This window comes from Cuculus canorus, chromosome 5 (assembly GCF_017976375.1).
Source record: "Cuculus canorus isolate bCucCan1 chromosome 5, bCucCan1.pri, whole genome shotgun sequence".
Taxonomy (NCBI): Eukaryota; Metazoa; Chordata; class Aves; order Cuculiformes; family Cuculidae; genus Cuculus; species Cuculus canorus.
Genome location: NC_071405.1, coordinates 22,501,707 through 22,514,492, shown reverse-complemented (window position 1 = coordinate 22,514,492; position 12,786 = coordinate 22,501,707). Strand labels below are relative to the sequence as shown.

The 12,786-nt window shown below is 42.5% G+C and overlaps 2 protein-coding genes across 3 annotated transcripts in view; one reads left to right on the top strand and one right to left on the bottom strand.

Annotated features, from left to right (window-relative positions):
* The window catches only part of TTC8 (tetratricopeptide repeat domain 8), a 62,605-nt gene extending 52,651 nt beyond the window's left edge, over positions 1 to 9,954 (bottom strand). The window contains exon 1 of the mRNA XM_054067104.1: positions 9,883 to 9,954. The gene's annotated coding sequence lies outside the window, so the exon portion shown is untranslated. The remainder of the gene's footprint in view (positions 1 to 9,882) is intronic.
* Positions 9,955 to 10,200: 246 nt separating this feature from the next.
* EML5 (EMAP like 5) overlaps positions 10,201 to 12,786 on the top strand; it is a 112,538-nt gene continuing 109,952 nt past the window's right edge. For both annotated transcript variants that reach the window (XM_054067287.1, XM_054067286.1), the window contains exon 1: positions 10,201 to 10,659. In XM_054067287.1, the coding sequence (XP_053923262.1) occupies positions 10,463 to 10,659 (197 nt within the window). In that variant the 5' untranslated portion in view covers positions 10,201 to 10,462. The remainder of the gene's footprint in view (positions 10,660 to 12,786) is intronic.

The following is a 12,786-nucleotide window of genomic DNA, read 5'->3' as shown; positions in this document are numbered from 1 at the left end:
AGATCTAAAAAGAATTCAACAACGAGTCAGCAAATGAGTGCCCTGTGTCCCCTGTAGGTAGACACACTACATAGCTGGTCTGTAAATAAAATGATGCTGCCATTGAATTCTATTCATCATTAACCTGATAGAAGCCTGGACAGCCTGTTTAACTTCTCAGGAGTTTTCACACACAGGCTGTAGTAGATGAAATAACTCTCAGTTGCACTTACAGGGATGACATTTGTTGTTGTTAGGGGTGCACGGTTGCAGGCTGGGAGGCTGAACATGCTGGCCCTGCTCCACAAAAGCAAGAACACAGTCTCTTTCAGACTCTGGTATTCGTATCTGCAATGTGTTAAAGAGTGGTTTTCAGCTCTGGAGCATTTCCTTTTTGATGTCATTGATTCGAATATATATCTGACACCCCACCTGAGAGCTGCATTATCTATCACAATATAGCTATTCAGTGGCTTATCAGAAATTAGTGGTTGTTTTCAGTAAAATTAGTAGTGCTTAAATCTCTGTGTTATGCTTCAGGAATTATCAGTTCAGTCATACTTGTGTGTAGTACATGGAAACTGCTTAGTTTCTTTCCTATAGCTCAGGGCTAAGACACTGTCCAAGTAGCTTGCCAGAGGTATCTCCTTCCACCCACTTTCTCCCAAAATGATGAAAATTTATTCCCTGGCAAGTTGGACAAAATAAATCCTGGGTACTTAGACTCAGATATTTGATTTGTGCTTCTCTTGTATAACTATCCACATTCATCATGCTAGAAGTGACTAGTATGCTTTAAGTTTAGCTAGTATGTTTTAAGATACTATTCTCATCTTCTGTGAAAGGACAGGAAATTCAGTGGTGCTGTTTTATTTACAGCTGGAATATTGTGATGATATCGCTGTCTCATGGGTAATTTGAACTTTGCCTTCATTTATTTGAACCAGGAAAGGAAAATTGAGGAATCAGAAGTAAGGGATAGTTTAATTTCTCTTCTGTTGATGGTTTATTCTTCATTGGAAAGCTTGATGTCTCTGAGACAGGCTACAATAAGAACTCTTACTATAATTAATTTAAAATGAATATATCATGGAACTCTACTGAATACCAGGAATCCAATATTATTGATCTTTATTCATAAAACACATGAGTTTGTATAACGCTTTTTATAAAATGTAGGTTTTGTTGACATCTGTATCTGTGTACTGGATTTCAGTTGTGTTTCAATCAATTGTTCAACTACTTGTCAAGGTTAAATGTTGCTTAGAGATTTAAATCTGCTTTGCTTTTTCACCTTTTATTTTAATAGTTTTTCTCTTCTTACTGACAAAGGCACTTTAAAATGACACTGAATACAGGACAGATGTATTTAGATAGATGATACTGAAAGGATAGATGTATTTAATGTTTTTCTCCTCTATATACTTCTTCAGAATACACCATTTGTGCGCCTAAAATGCTTTGCATTTTCAAAATGTTCGTATAACTCTTCTGCATCAGTCTATTAACATTTAAACTACGAGTACGAGATACATTTATTAGTTTCTTACAAAGTGTTTGTGGAAGCGGAGAGTAGGACAGGACTCACCAATATCTTAAGACCTCTTTCATTTTAAAAACACAGATGCTATAGGCTGACTGCTCCCATGGGGGTCTTCTGTGCACCAAGCAATCATACTTGTTTCTTGAACTAGGAATGCTAATTCTCCGGCCTAATCTCTCATCATGAATTCATATTCTTGCAATAAAACCAAGAATAGACCCTAAAAATAGTCCCAAAAATTCTGTTGGTATCCTAATATTTCTTATGCAACTCTGTGAAGAAATGTTCTGTATCTCTCAGTAGCTAGGTCATTTAGATGGAGTCTTCTGCTTCTATCAGTTACTCATCTCTCTCAAGATGCAAGAATGCAGAAGAGAGATGTAATCTGCTATTGTAATTAACAAGGCCTTGAAAACGAACATTGGTGTTACCGCACATCTACCTGCAGATTTGTCTCAGCTAGAGACGTCTGGCTTGCTTTTGAAAAGAGTTAGTGTCATGAAAGGGTAACATGCAAAAAGGATTCATTCTAATGATTCAGATACATTTGATGTTGGGGGAGTGCAGAGCAGCAGAGCACAGAATGAGTTTTGTTTTGTATGCTTTGAATGAACCCAAGCAGGACTACAGATCAGGCAATGCCAAGTCCCTGGTTTTTGGGAAGGCATATAGTTGTGGCAGAAGAGCACAAAGCAAAAGTTCCCTCTTTACATCCTATTTTCAGCAAGGACTCTGCCATCTGAAGTTGAGTTCACATAGTATTTGCTTGTAGAATCCATTTCTCACTGACGATAGAAAATTAGGACAGGTCATGCAAATGAAATTGCATTAAGAGCAGAGTTTTGTGCTGAGGCTTAGATTCAGCATTAGGGTAAGTAATTTGTAGCTACAGCTGCAGGTTTCATTCTGTGACCAGACGAGGCAATAATATGTATCAATAGCAATTATTGCTATCATAAATAAGAATACCGCTGTTTTTTGCTGATCAAACATGATATCTTAACCATCTAACTGAAAAGGGATCAGGCCCAACTGAAAAGGGATCAGGTCTAACTAAAAAGGGATCAGGTCTAACTAAAAAGGGATCATCCAGTAGTTGATAACAGAACTTGGGTGGCAATACTTCTCAGGTCCCAAACCATTAATCTTCAGACAAATTCAGGTCTCCCTTGCTCTATTTATACATGGACTGAATACAATCTTTGTGATCAGATCCACACCTCCTTCAATGTACAGGATGAATAGGATGTTTTTCAAGTGGTATTGTTGCCTTCTTTTTTATCTTTAGTTTCCTGTGAAGCACTATTTCCTGTTTGATGCACATGCTCCGTATGCTGTGCTGAATATAAACTGGTGTTCAACACACTAGCAGAAATCAATGCATCTATAAAAAAACAGTGGCCTATGAAAATGGCTGCTATGTTATTTCCATTTAAAGGTTGGTTGCAAAAAATTGTGAAGGATCCACTGATGACTGGATGCTTGGCTTAAAAAGCCACTGGGCTCGACTGTTTCTTTTCAAGTTTAGAGCAGCTAGACTGGCACACTTATCTGCAGTGGATGTAAATGGGTTCAGACGCGCGCACGCACGCGCACACACACAGACACACAGACACACACAGACAAAAGTGGTAGAGAGCGAATAGAGATCTCCTGGTACTCAGTCTACTGTATTAATTACAAAGCCATTATAGCATCATAATTTGTTATATGCCTGTCAGTTCCCACAAAAAATTATGTAGGTGCCTTACAAATCTACTTTCTTCCTTTTAGAGTCTGTTTGGTTATTGATTTATAATTTTTAGAGCAAAAAAGATCTATTTCCTTATTGTAAGGAGTGGGCATTTTATAGATACCTGTGAACAGTAAGTTACAATAAAAAGTTATATCATGTAACAGTCTCTTGCCCATATTTTCTTTTACAACTGCAATTTGCTGTCTTTATAGTAAGATTACTTCATTTCAGATGGTAGACTGACTTAAGTGCAGTATGACTGTAGGGAAGCAGCCAACAGAGCTAAGGAGAATAATTTAAGTTGGAAAGAAACTTTGGAGGCTGCTTAATTCAACCTTCCACTCAAAGCAAGGTTAACTTCAAAGCTGGATGAGGTTGCTCAGGGCATTGCCAGTTGCGATAAGAGAATCTCTGAGGATGAGGAATCCACAGCTTCTTTGGGTCACCCATTCCAGTCCTTAAACAATCTGTTCCAGTGCTTAGTCAAATCTGATAGTATGGAATCATACAATGAAATGAATTAAGTCAAGGTTTACCTTCCTGGATTAATAATGCTGTGCTGTTTCTTAAGGTTCTCAGCAACACAAGAGTTAATATTGTTACTTTTTCAATGTTTAGATATTTAATTTCCTTCCATTCTTCTTAATATTTATATTATCACTGGTAAATTATTTCATATTTGATAAACCTGTATTGTATTTTGATTCTATGTAGTAACTTAGGCTAAGCTCTTTCCTGATTCCTTTTGACAGCTAAGCTTTTTGAGAGCTTTTGCAAAGTGAGTACTGTGTATTATATTTTGAAAAACTTGTCAACTACTATGTAGAGAGATGTCGTCTTGACCTGACAATGTTTTAATCTGATAATAAGCATCAACCAGCTGAAATATTAATTCATCCCACCCAGAAGTATTGATAACATGCTTTGGGGTTGATTATTCTACAGTATTCTAGTTGTAAAGAAAAAATTGAAATCAGGTAGAAAAATTAACACTGCATGCGAACAAGATGTTGGTTTATATTGTTTATGATATCATATGATGAGCCAGAGTTAGCTGTCACATAAACAGAATTTGAAATAAATTGCATTGTATATTTAGTTTAGTTAAGAGTTGAAATCATTTGACTTTGAGAGCTCAGGATCAGATTTTTATCATAAGTCTATGATAGAAAATTCATTGGGATTTAATCAGCCTCTCTTTATGCAGCTCGTTTAAGCTTGTTTAGGTTGTCATATGTTTTATTAAGTGCTGGTGCTTGATACAAGTTCTTCAAATCACCTAGATGAATGACTTCAGTACACATGTAATTGTGCCTAAAATGAAAGCTGAAAAAAGCTGTTTAGATCCAAGTCTGTGTGTGGTGACTAGAGCCGTGTTGTGTAAACACAATGTCATTGCTGAAAGAAACTGAGTGCTCCACTAAGTGGCTTCAAAATGCATTCTGGTGTCAGATTGTTGGCAGTCTGAAACACAGTAGTTTTTCATTGTTTACAGACTAAAAAGAGGGTTTTTTTAAGTGGACTGTTCCCATGTGCTAACACAGATTATAGGGACAATTTTTAAAGTCTGATAGACATTTTAAGAATGGATACAAATCTTAGTGCCTACCTTCTGAGACTAATATTAAACATGATTTTACTACAGAAACTTCAAATCTGGAACTAAATGTATAACTAAATGCAGAAGTTCTTTTATATTTATGTGGAAAATATAGAAACTGTGATGGAAATTCTTAGACTCAGATTTTTGCTGTTGAAAACATGGTGGATATCTTTCAGTTTCAAAAGAGTGAGGATTTGAACTTTGGATTATGAGAGACATTCTAAAATAAGATCTGCTGGTAAAAACATCATGGCTAAGGAAGCCAGTATACAGTTTTCAGTAATTGTGTTCCCTCTCCAGTTTCCGCTGGTATTGTTTACTGATGTAGTTGTATTATTTCCTGTCCTAAACAGATTTATCACATATTAGAATGTCCAGAAGAAATTGTTGCTTTCTATACTAATAATAGAGGAATTTAATTTCAGCAATGTTTGTATCTTGTCCATCTCTTTATCAGCCATATGTTGGGAAACTATCGTGTGAGGACATTTCTAAATCAAATTTCAGTGACTAGACTTATTGCAGCCCTGGTTGTTGTCTGCATTGTGAAAGTGGCATGTTCTTTGTCTTTTCAGTAGGGTGCTGATTTCTTCCAGTGCCCAGAATGAATGTTTACAAAATGAATACAATTCCTATGATTACCAAGGTGCAAGTTACCTTGCAGAAGCAGGACAAATTAATGTCTGTAATATTTACTTTTATGCACACATAATTGTTTTATTTTAATTTAAATCATTGCATCTAGTTTATGAGTCAGTACCAAAAGAAAATATATGGATTTATAGTTACCAAGTTTATAACAGAACTTGCTTTTAAAACAGTTACAGTATTGGATGATGCTTCAATGTAGGACACGATTTTAAGGAGCAATTGCATTTTTCTCTTCTGAGCATGTCATCTAGATTGTAAAATTCTCAAAATATTTGGAAGTACAGCGTAAAGTGACCGTACCCTGTACATGCTCCCATCTTATATTTCCCAGACTATTCTGTGTTGAGAAGAGATGTGAAGAAATCAGTGACTATTTTTCTATGCCATTTTCTTAAACTTGATCAGTTCCCTTGTTTCTTGATAATGCAGTAGATGATTATTTTCAAGGCTTCTTGCTTCTAATGTTACTTTAAAAAAAGAAATCTCACTACTATTAATTTAATACTATATCTTAGTCCTCTAAAACTTATTAATAACTTGCATCTTATGTGTTGGCTTATATAGTATAAAATCTCTTGATAAATTTTATATATTCTGAAGGAGAATAAACTCAAATAGTCTCTAAGTTTGAGATGCTGTCTTTTGTCCTTCTTATCTTTATCCAGTAACAAACAGACCTTTGTGATCCTTAGTGTTTGCCTCAGTGCTATGAAATGGTAGCAGGTAATTCTCATAATTTTCTCTCTTAAATATGTTTCTTAGTTTTACAAAATATTATTTTCAGACATTGTGTTCCCATAATAGATTGACACCTTCTTATCCCCAAGGATGTTGAAATTAATGTTGTCACTGTTGCTCATCTGTTTCATATTATATAATTACTGCTTGAACTAGCTACTCTGTATTACTTAGGACTTAACAAAGAATAATCCCTCATCTTGTGTGCTCTGGAATTAGCTGTTCCAAGAGCATTTGTTTAAGAAATCACTTCTTTAAGCCTTGTTCCACTTAGCAGAACATGAGATACATTGTAGATTTATTTACAATATGCTAGGAAGCACATGTTCTTATAAGTACACGTTGTGAGACATTAAAATGCCACTTATCTGATTTATTTAGAGAACTGATGCACTTGTGTCACTGTATACTAACGAAACACAATTTGCAATGATCTATCTGACATCACAGGAAAGATATAAAACATCATAGGCAGCTGAAGCAAAACAGCTAAACGCCACATTTCACTTGTAAAATACCTTACTGGAAACACATAAAAAGTCTTATTTGGCTAAAAGCTCGTTTACTTCCCACTATAACCCTACGTCATAAAACACAACTTTCCTCTCCCTACGACTGCAGCCGGGCCTCACGGCTCCTGCCTACTGAGATCAGCACCACGGACAGCGCGAATCCCTGGTGCTGCCGGGGCTGCACCCGTGCCGCCCCCGGGGCCGCGGGGCTGCGGGGGTGGCGGCGGGGTCACGGGCTTTGGGAGAGCTTCAAAAGGTCACGCCACGCTAAGTCTGTACGTCTAGCATGAAAAAGAATGGAGAAAGACTGGGGCCAGAGGCTAAATGAACCTCTGCTCGCACACACCACTGACAGAGGGATGTCCTGGTGGTTCCTGAAGCCATGACTGCCCGGTACCAGTGATGCTGGGTGGAGACGTCCAGGCTACTAGGGAACAAAGGAATTATGTGTGTCAGAGCTGAGTGACAGGTAAAGTAAGGGGTGACTAAGGCGTGATACTGCGCTGCTTCCTATTCCCAGCAAAAACAGAAGCTGTGTGTGTAAAATTTCACTTGCATCCCTTATGCAACCTTACAGGCATAAGGTTAGCAAACTACCACAATAAATAGTTTTCCTCTTGGAATTTTCTCTCGTTTCCTCATCTTTGAGATGGTAGTAAATTTTGGAACAAACAAAGGAAATGCTGGCAGTTTGTGTGATGTGTGACACGCAGCTATTCCCACCCTCCTTGCATTGCATGTATATAGTTTTTCCAATGACAGTTTTGGGTTCTCCTTTTCATTAACAGGAATAAGATGAGCAAATTCCAGTTATAGCCAATGTCATTACCCATTAAAGTTTCTTCCTGATTCAGTTTGGTTTTGGAACATGCAGCTGAAAACAGCCTAACCCAGATACTCTCTTGTTCTAATTTCTGAGTTGCAAGACCACTGGATGAAAATTTCAGCTCCATCGAAGTTAATCTAGTGGGATGTCCCTGCCCATGGCAGGGGGATTGGAACTAGCTGATCTTTAAGATCCCTTCTAACCCCAATGATTCTATGACTCTGTGATAATACCACACATTATTATTGCTCTCAAGAGGTCCAGAATTTCACTTTAAGCAATTACCCCACAAAAGTGTATATGTATATAGAGTAGACGTAGAGACACCATAATTACATATTTCTGTACATTCATGTTTAAATATGCTATAAATGTGCAGTAAAGAGAAAACTAATACATTCTCAACTTACACCATGAAAATACTCCCACTTTCAAATGAGTTTTTACAGTAGCATAAGTCAAATATGTATCAAATGCCTCTGCCTGCTGATAATCAATCTAATTAACATCTAAAAGCTTGGAACAAATTATTTCAGTCATCATGTACATTCATTATTTTTGAACCTACTTTCTCCATAAGTTGTGGCTTATGGAGGGAACAGTCTCACAGTTGTAATATCTTATTTTTAGTCTCAATATATTTGTAACTTTATGGAATGGCACAAAATATTACTAGCAGCTTGATTAAATGTATATTGACATTCAAAACAGTCTGTGGAATTAAAGAGGAAGCAATGCAGATATGCAAAATTCTTTTGGTTTGTTTTTAAAAAGGAAGACAGTGTTCACTTCCATCTTATTTCCAGAAAGAGACTTTAGCACGATTGTTATGGACTTCTTCTGTAACCACTTTTCCCATGAAAAGAGCTGGGATAGCAACACAGAACAGCCATCAGACTAGAAAGAATAATATGTTTTGTACTTCTAAGATGAGCTGGTTGCGAATTTTGCAGTGTTTTCCTGGCTAGTCTTCCATCCTGGGTTGTCCTGAGAAGCTGCAGATGCCCAAGTTCCAAGGGGCTCTGGTTGTTTACGAAGCAAATAGTAGGGGAAAAGACTGTTAACATTTTTGTGGAAGTAACATTTGCTTTATTTGTTGGTGAATACATACAACTGTTTGTTCTGATTAGGAATAAAAGCCCTTTTATTTCTTTCTTTCAAAAAAATTTAATATTTTCATGGAAGGAGAAGTTTCCTTGGCTACGTATTTGAATTAAGTTTCAGGCTGTGTTGATCTCTGCAGAATTCTGTTATATGCCTAGTATTGTTTTCAATAAACGCATGAGATTGAAATCTGCATCTGATCCTGAAAAATCTTTAGTGTCACGGCTTGAGAAAAATACTGCCTCTCAGTGTTCTAGACTATAAAAATACGTTAATATAAAATTAATTGACTGTAATGCTTAAATGCATGTTTTTGCAAAAGAATTCTTTTATCTAAAACAATGACGTGAATAGCATAGTATTAAGTTTACTCAAGAAAGATTTAAGAGGAAAAGCTCTTATTAGTTAAAATGTAAATAGAGAAGCATGGAAAAATGTCTCCAACATGAAGTAACTAGTTAGAAGTAGATGTTTTGTCGCTGAAATGTCAATATGAATAATGACATAGTAGAAGAGAAATAGAAGTTAAGGAAATGGAGGTTTAAAAAGAAATCCTGACAAAATAAATACACTTGGAAAGTAACAGGAAAATGATTGGTTTTGTTTTCAATTACCAAATTGGATGAGTTCCCCAGTAGCTGTTAGAACAAGTATTCAAGTTTATAGCGCAAAGCCGTTTGCATTATCTTGGTAATGTACATGCATTTAGGCATCTAGGTGTGAAGCTGGGCAGGTGCATGATCTCCTGACGAAGATTTTGGAGGTGGCAAGGGGTTCCCCTGCCCTGCGGTCCCATGCAACGCAAAGAAGTCACTTCCTTACTTGCAAGATCGGAAAATGGTGACTTTCCCAGCTAAAATGCTTTCAGATCTAAGGATGAAAGTTGTGTCGTGGGGAAACTGAGGTACGGACGGGGAAGCAGCTTTTGTGCACGGTGCATGAGGCAGGCGGTGGGACTGCAGGGCTGAAGCTGTCATTGCCAAATTACAGCTGACATTTTCTCCTTGGGTGAAGCGAAGCTGGCGAGGCGCCGGCCCCGGCGGAGGAGGCTCACCCCGCCGCGAGGAACGGCGAGGAACCGGCGAATGCCCGAAAGGGCAGTAAAAATATAAAACTAAACGAGGGGAACACAAACGTGTGGACCGCCCCTCCGCCCCCCAACCCAAGCAGGCGCCGAGGGGAGCCCCTTACCTCCTGCCGCGAGTACCCGGCGGTTCCGCACCTCCTTCCCGTCCTTCCTGGCCCCACGCCTTTCCTCGCCCCCTCCCCGTCCTTCCTCGCCCTCCCCATGTTTCCTCGCCCTTTCCCCGTCCTTCCTGACCCTCTCCCCGTCCTTCCTCGCCCCCTCCTCGCCGTTCCTCAGCCCCTCCCCGTCCTTCCTCGCCCTCTCCCTGTCTTTCCTCGCCCCCTCCCCGCCGCCCCGCGCCCCCATCCCGTCCTTCCTCGCCCCCACCGCAGTTCCTCGCCCCTTCTCCGCCGCCCTTCCCCGCCGCCCCTCCCCACCGCGCGGCGCTGTCCGCGGTGCTGGCCCGGGCGCAGGCGCGTCGTGGGGGGGCCGTGGCGGCGCCCTGGCTCGGGTGCCGGGCGGCGCCTGAGCGCAGCCATGTCTGTGGGCGCGGGGCGGCGCGGCGGGTTGGGGCGGCGGCGCCCTCTGTGAGGCGGCGGACGAGCGGCGGCGGCGGGCGCTCATGTCGGCGGGCGCGGATTAGCGCGGCGGACAGCGAGCGGAGCGGGGCGGGCGGCCTTCCCGCGGGTCTCCGGCGGGGGGGACATGGCTGACCGGAGCGCGCCGAGCTGCCACCTGCGGCTGGAGTGGGTCTACGGCTACCGGGGTCACCAGTGCCGCAACAACCTCTACTACACCGCAGCCAAGGAGATCGTCTATTTCGTAGCGGGGGTCGGCGTGGTCTACAGCCCCCGCGAGCACCGGCAGAAATTCTACCTGGGGCACCAGGACGACATCATCAGGTACCGCCGCGGCCCCACATCCCGGCCCCGCTTCCCTCCGGGAGCCGTCTCGGCCCCGAATCCCGGCACCTGTTCCCCAAGCCCGCATCCCGGCCCCGCATCCCGCTGTGCGCCCCACATCCCGGCCCCGCATTCAGCCGTGCGCCCCGACCCCGCATCCCGGCCTTGGTTCTACGCGGGCTTCCCCACCCTGCATCCCGCCGTGCACCCCACATCCTGGCCCCGCATCCCGCCGTGCGCTCTGACCCTGCAGCCCGACCCCGGATCCCGGCCCTGGTTCTCTGCGGGCTCCCCGACCCCGCATCCCGCCGTGCGCCCCCCGCATCCTAACCCCGTATCCTGCCACTTGCTTTGACCCCGCATCCCGGCCCTGGTTCCTTGCAGGCTCCCACATCCCGCCCCCACATCCCGCAGTGTGCTCCGACCCCGCATCCCAGCTCCGACCCTGCTTCCCGGCCCCGCATCCCGGCCCTGGTTCCTTGCGGGCTCCCCAATCCCGTATCCCAACTCCGCATCTCAGCTCCGACTCTGCATCCCGGTCCTGGTTCCTTGTGGGCTCTCCGACCCCGCATCCCGGCTTGTGCCCACCGCATCCTGGATCTGCATGCCCCGCATCCCTCCGGGAGCCATCCCGGTCCCGCATCCCGGCCCCCGCGTCCCGCCGCTGCCCCGGTGCCTCCCCACGCCCTGCCGAGGATGCGGGCAGCGGCTCGGAATCCATCCGGACCAGGCAGCGCTAACCCCGCCGTGGGCAGAAGCAGCCTGGCAAGGGCTTTCGGCTGCCGCGTTCGACGGGCCGTGTCGTTGTCGTCCGTCCCCCCCCTCCCCCCTCCCGGCCCGGGGCAGGAAAGGTCGCTGCCCGGTCCCCGAGTGCCCGGCGGGAGGAGCGGCAGTAATCGCGTGTGTGCCCTGAAGGACTCGGGCTGCGGAGGAGGTTAAGCTGCAGCAGGTAGACCTTTGGCTCGCCTTTAAAAAGGCGGCGATTAGGTGGGGAATTAGTGGCCTGCCTGTAACTCCTGAAACTTTTAGGGTAACCTTAAAAGATGAGCCTTTCTTGCAAAATTGAGGCTTCTCCTGTAGCTCAGTAGTTGGCGTGGCAGTGAATGCGGTGCTGAAGTTAATTTTAAAAAGAAAAAATTACAAGCTAATGTTGCACAAGAAATGTGCTGGTGTTATTTCTTAAATGTATTTTCACTCAGGATGCTTTTATAGGCCTGGTGGTGGTGTGGGATCAATGAGAGAATTTGAGGAGTGTGAGGGGCAGATGTGAGCCTGAGTCATCAGTCCTTTCACTTCCAGTAGGTGTCATTGCGGATGGAATTTAAATTTTGATTTCCTTTGCTGTTTCTGTTGGAGTAAGAGTCAGCAGTAGACAGTTTCGTAGGTAATTTACAGCACAAAATTTGTTTTTATGATCCTTAGTGCATCGCTTTGTGTGTGTGTTACTCATGAGTAACAGTTATTGATTGCAGTGGGCAGAATAGGTGCTCTGTCTTTCATTTAAGCTATTAGACACACTAGAAAACTTGGCCGTAAGGGCCACTTCTTTGTTTAAATCTTCTTGAAGAAATTGAAGTACTTTTGAAGTATGGCTGTGAATGTCACTTAGAAAGGTGTCACATCTATAGTACATTGTTCCTCAGTGCTAAAAATGTGAAGAAAAAAAGTAGGCAGACGATGTACCATTATAAACCATTCAGCGCTAGGGGTGTTGAATGGGAAGTTTGAATCACTGTTACTTGCATCATTTAATGCTTTATTCACATTCTCGTTTTAATCCTGGAAAAAGTGCTTCTTAAGAACTAAGTAGCCATTTCTGATGTCAGGTGGTGTGGGAAATCCAGGTCTGTAACTTCCCCTTGTGCTAAGGAAGCAGTGGGTCCTTGCTTGTTCTAATGTAACCTTCAAAGTTGCCCTAGTGTAATATTACACATTTAATACAATGTATTTGTGAGTGATTCTGAATGAGACCCTTCTTTTCAGTAGGACTTCTTATAGTGTGAGAATTAAGTGGTTTGAGCTACAACTGGGGAAGTTGTTTATATTTTCCTCTGGTAACAGTTTTTTGCTCACTCTCTCTCAGTTTTGGTGCAGCGTGCTACATTTGGCCAAAGTGTGACACAACTC